The sequence below is a fragment of the Epinephelus moara genome, chromosome 8, assembly GCF_006386435.1.
Source record: "Epinephelus moara isolate mb chromosome 8, YSFRI_EMoa_1.0, whole genome shotgun sequence".
Classification (NCBI taxonomy): Eukaryota; Metazoa; Chordata; class Actinopteri; order Perciformes; family Serranidae; genus Epinephelus; species Epinephelus moara.
Window position 1 is genome coordinate 36,165,386 of NC_065513.1, and position 6,000 is coordinate 36,171,385.

General features: G+C 40.9%; 1 protein-coding gene across 1 annotated transcript in view; it reads right to left on the reverse strand.

Annotated features, from left to right (window-relative positions):
* fbxw8 (F-box and WD repeat domain containing 8) overlaps positions 1 to 6,000 on the reverse strand; it is a 32,644-nt gene that overhangs the window by 25,135 nt on the left and 1,509 nt on the right. Inside the window, exons 3-4 of the mRNA XM_050050642.1 lie at positions 3,844 to 4,008; positions 3,396 to 3,484 (exon numbers count right to left, since the gene is read on the reverse strand). Of these exons, the coding sequence (XP_049906599.1) occupies positions 3,396 to 3,484; positions 3,844 to 4,008 (254 nt within the window). The remainder of the gene's footprint in view (positions 1 to 3,395; positions 3,485 to 3,843; positions 4,009 to 6,000) is intronic.

Below are 6,000 nucleotides of genomic sequence, written 5' to 3' on the forward strand. Positions count from 1 at the left end.
AATAGTAATAATCAGATTAACTGATTTTGAAAGGAATCATTAGTTGCAGCCTGTCACTTCAGACAAAAAACCTCTCTCTTTTTCTTTAAGTTAAAGATAAAAAAGAAACGGTGGTTCTTCCTCTGGCCTTTCACTTCTCCTCTTCAAGAAATGAAAAGCTTTTGCTCTATTTCCATTTATATGAGAAGTCCAATCTACAAAACTGTGCCACAGAGAAGGCACTTTCTGTGCCTCGAGGCAAACACACTTCTCACTAAATCCAATCAGTGGCTCTCAGTGTGCAGTGTAGAGATCATAAGAGGTTGCCAAACTCCTCAGTGATTGTTACATTTGCATTTTTGACTCATAACTTTTGATAATGATTTATGGATCTTATAATACTACACCTATCATCCTTAAAGCTGTAGTTGGTAACATTTTTTAAAAAATAGTTTTTGTCCTATTTGCTAAAATATCACTTTATCCTGACAGTAGTACATGAGGCAGATAATAATAACGTTTGTGACCCGAGCCAAATGGAAACACCGCCCACCAGCTGGAGCACACTTTCTCATTTTACAGCTAAACAGTACACTAAAATATGTGTCTGAAAACATCTGAGGTGAGAAATAGGCAATGCAGTGACAGAATTTTGATTGACAGTTTGGCCCCAGATCACAAGCAGGGATTAACATGGGTGCAATCTTGCAACCAATGCAGTCTTGGGATCCCTCCCAAGACGACTTAACACCCATTCACACCTGGACCCATCTAACCCTACCGACACACATGATGGCTGGAAGGGTCAACGACTCACATGTGACGTCAACGACTCTGTAAGGGTTCACACCCAGTTTTAAGCCTGCGACTCTGCACCAGTCCGTTCGAACTGAAGACGAATCTTGGATGAGAGGTGAAACGTTTTCAAGAAACTCAAGTAGGTCCAGTTGCCTACGATGTAGCACTTAAGACATGGGTGACAGCTGTGTTAGCGACTACTCGGCCCCGATTGTTTGTTTCCGTTTGGGCACAATGGATTCTTGCCACTAGGAGCACTAGGAGGACGCAGAGGACCATTTTTTTTACAGATGGTTTGTCTCATGAACTGCTGTCAAGAAATAGTGACAGTTTCAGCAAGTATGATAAAAAGTCATTTTTATGAAACTTACCAACTGTAGCTTTAACGACAAATTTTTCACTTTTTCAACAGATTGGAATCCTGAGTTTTCCCCCTCGCGCTCCCGTCCTCACGTAACAACAAAGTCACCCTCTTGCACTCTTTAGACTTCTGTTCTGTTCTGTTCTGTTCTGTTCTGTTCTGTTCTGGACCCCCCCCCGCCCTTCCCTCCGCTCTTCGCCCAAGTCAATGAGTTCTCACTGTGGGAGACAACAAACTGCCAGCGTTACCACCTCCACAGATACCATCATGTCTGAGCAAGTATCCGCCTCGCAGCCAGAGTGTGTGATACAGTGACAGCAAGTGTGGCAGAGGGTGTACATGTGTGCGCCCGCATGTGTTTGTGACTGGCATCGCAAGGTTTGGCAGGAAGTAAACAATAGGAATACACACTTTCACTTAATTGGGACATCACCTCAACGCCGACTATTAACAGGATGATGATGATGATGATGATGATGATGATGATGCTGAATCCCGTCCAAGTTATTCATCAAAACTTTTATGTACAGAAAACTTTGTGCACAGATTACATGCGAAGCCTCAACAGACTTGGCCTTTGTGTCACTGTGTGACTCTGAGAGTTGCCGGGTTAATGAGACAGTGTCTCCTGTTGCCTTTTAAGTGCCAAATCTCATTCCGCCGGTTCCTAACAAGATTTTATGGATGCAATTGAATCATTTTTGATCACTCTTAACTGCTATTGATCTGTTGAAATACTTTAACTTAGATAAATTAGCCTTTAAATTCCAATAATGGGAAAAGTATTGATGTTGTGAATTTGTTAATAGTAACAGCACAAAAACAAGGACTTAAGTGTATGTTCACATTTTGCAAAGTGCTTTATTTCATGTCTAGACTGTTTTGATACCGTGTGTCCTACATCTACTAACCTGAAAAGATAAAAACACACTGTCTTCTCCGATGAGACACACAGCAGGACCAAGGGGAATCTAATCACATCGCTCCCTGGAGACGCTGCACATCTCCTTGTGGGCAGTCTATCACGCTCCTGTGGGCCATCACAATCTATCACTGTCTCAGCCCACTTATTTCAGGGCAGGTTTGGCTCACACTCTTACCTCACCAACTACTGCCATTAGTAGGGTGATTAGTAGGAGTATACAAATATGCAAAAAATATGTCAATCAGCATCAATAAACTAAGAAACTGAATCTGATCAATAATGACTCCCACAAGGTTTCAAGTTTTGTTGAGGCTGGTGGGCACAACTGTCTGTTGGTGAATACTTAACCCCCCAAATGACCATTTGTATATCAATTACTCACCTTGTGCTACACTGAATTTGTAAAGAAATCACAAACTCTCACACAACTCATACAGTATAATCAAAGTCTCATTTATGCAATCAATTGGTCCCAACTTTCCAAACAGACAGCCCTTTCCAACGAGGATCTGAACAGGAAGTGAAACTTATCGATGCTCTCTTCAAACCCAAACTCCATTGACAAAAACAAGACTTTTACCTCACTGAACACAGGAGCTGCTGGCCTACCACTGCCTTGATCTGTAGTTTGTTTGTGTCATTGTGTGACTTTGGTGAATCCGAACTAACCCTTTAAAACACACAATAACACAAGCTAACTAACTGAGTCAGTGGTACACCAGCAGCTTGAGTGTTAAGTAAAATATAAATACTGTTTTTGCCAATGGAGTCTGTCTTTGAGGAGTGAATAGATAAGTTTCACTTGACTCAAGGAGGCACCATTTCAAAAAACTCCAACCTAAAAGCAGCCTCGCCGCTCTACAACAGTAGCTGCCTGTGGCTGCACAGCACAACTTAATATTAAGTCCACAGCTTTAGAGCAGCGAAAAATAATTGATTTTCAGGGCAACTGCTATTTTATCCAGGTGTAAAACTACTTAAAAGCTCATCAATAAATGACATGGTATCAGATCGATGCATAGACTTGTACTCACTGATACCAAATCTAGCATTTTAGGCGGTATCACAGGCATTTCCGATGCGACGTAGCTAATGCAAATGTTTGGCTGTCAATCACGATTACATCAGTCAGTGATGCAGAACATCTTATGACTAAATGTGACATACTTTAATAAACCAGTATATTAATCAAAAGGATTTATAACCAAGATTCATACTGACATTTATAAGACAAGATAAAGAGTGACAGAGAAAACAAGGCAGATGAGTTTAGTGAACAAGCAGTTGATGTTTATAGGATGTCAGAAACATGTTGGAGTCCTTCAAACTCACCCAGCCAAGACAAAGTTGTCACAGGAGCTGACGTCACACAGCACCTTGCCCAGCTCGAACTGCAGCTGGCTGATGGATCCCACTCGATTCTACACAGAAAATATTACCTGGCTGAAAATACTTTCCATCTATAACACAAATACATCATGTTACAAATGACAAACAACATTATTTTCATTATTTAATGTAACTACATAAGAAGAGGTTGGCTTTAAAAATCAACGTCTTTGTTATTTATTTCTTTCATTGCCTGACATTATATTAAAATCCCATTTTGAATGGTGTTATAATGTTCAAATACAAAGACAGTTAAAACTAGAGATGAGACACATGGCATGCTGTATATTCTACACTGATGTGAGATGCACGGGTTTCAGCAGCCAAACCCCAGTGCAAGTGCTGAATTTGGGTGATTCTGATTCACCGCAGCGGAACAGCTCGATCCCACCTTCCAGTTGGAGCGCACAGTTTTGGCCGAGTTCCTGCGGTCCCGCAGCGTGCTCTTCCAGCAGGGGGAGTCAGACACGCTGGCGTCCTGATGGTAACCCTCCCTCGTGCACATCCTGAACCACAGAACGCTGTCCTCTGCAAGGACTCTCCATGCCCTGCTCACCTGGGAGGGGATTGGACAGAGGAAGCGAGGATTGAGTCAGCATACATTATGATCTTGCATGACTTAATTCATTTGCGCTTAACGAGCCGGGCTGACTGCCAAATGCACCACGTGCTGCGGGGTCGGCCACACAAGATGTGATTTATTTATCTGTAACAATTTTAGTCGCATCAAGTAAGAATGCTGCCCTGAGCAATTCTGCCTGTCAGGGGAAACGCAAAGTAACTGTAATTTAAGGATGTCACAATCAGGAACTCTAAAACCTGAAACCAGCAAGCTGCATGTACAGACTGTCTTCTGGTATCATACACTATTCTATTTCTATTGAAGCATTGCAGGTAAGTCTTAAGGTAGATATTTAGAATACGGTCATTAGAGTTAGTTAGGTTAATGTTCATTTTGCCAACAGTTAAGTGCAAGTATTAAGTAAAAAGACAGTATTAAGTTCAATGGCATTTCCAGCATCAGAAATGTGACTTTGATGCAGAAGAACTTGACTCATTTTGACAAAAAGAAATTAAAAGCCCAAAAAATTAAATTACATAATATGTATGGGGCTATTAAGACCTCTCAAATTGAAATTTAAGACTCTTTAATGAGATTAATGGCCCAATATTCACAAAATATGGACCTGCAGACACCCTGACATAGTATGATCATTTTACAGGAGAGGAAACCAAACGGACCAGAGGGACAGAAAGAGAGTAAGTTTGCTGCATTTTAGGAATTTAATTTGTCATTTAATCTGCAGAGGATTTCTTGTCGGTGTCTGCTGCTTTCAACTGCTGGCTTAGTACCTCTTCGATCTTGAGCCTTCCCTTAACCACATTAAATACACATCTAAACTCATCCAAAACTTACTTATGCAGTCCGACACTGTGAGCCTCAAGTTGCGATTCACAATATTTTTGGTTTGTGGCTAGGGTTTGGATATCGGTACTCAATACCTTAAGATATCAACCATAATAACCCAGTACCAAGTTGTGTCAACACTTCTCGATCCGTCTAGAAGGATCATGAAAATTTGAGTTGTTTGAGAAAAAGGGAATCTTTTTTGTTGCTGAATTTCTTTGCCAGGCCTGGGATAGAGGGCAGAGTATTCTGTTTCTGGACTGAGTAGTTACATAACATGCACATTGGATTGTTACTGCAGCGTTATTTAAATGGTGTCTTGTAAACCCATGAAGGCAGATGTAAGTGTGCATGATACAAAATAAAAAAAAAAAAAATTTAAATCAATCAATCTAGAATTAAATGATTTTTGTATGTGTTTCCTCACAGCCAATCACTGCAAGTGTTCTTCAAGTTATTGCAACATGTGTGATTGGCCCACTACCGCAACAGCTTCAGCCCATACAGCCTGTGGTGGTGAAGTCAAACGCTGTGTATTTGATGGAGTTGGCAGGTTAGCATGATGAGATGCCACAAAACATTCAAAAGATGGCTTCACTACACACCTGTGGCGTCTGGTCATTTTACACACAGTTTCCATTCACATGATGGGTGTTGTGTAGAAAAGAAAAAGTGTCACTGTAAGGGTACTGGTATCGGTTCTGGTATCATAATTTGTTTCAACAATACCCAGCCCTATTTGAGACCCCATCAGAATAAAATGAAGCAGAATTTACACGCAGTGTCTCCTCAAAGGCTGAATAAGTCTTAGAGTTGTAAGATGTTTCACTAAAGTGGGATTTTTGCTTCTCAGATTTATAAGAATAATTGTTAGAATATCATTACACAGAACATAAGGTGAATATACACTCACCAACCACTTTATTAGGTACACCTGTTCAACTGCTCAACACAAATAACTAATCAGCCAATCATGTGGCAGCAACTCAATGCATTTAGGCATGTAGACATGGTGAAGACGACCTGCTGAAGTTCAAACTGAGCATCAGAATGAGGAAGAAAGGTGATTTAAGTGACTTTGAACGTGGCATGGTTGTTGGTGCCAGACGGGCTAGTCTGTCAGAAACTGCTGATCTACTG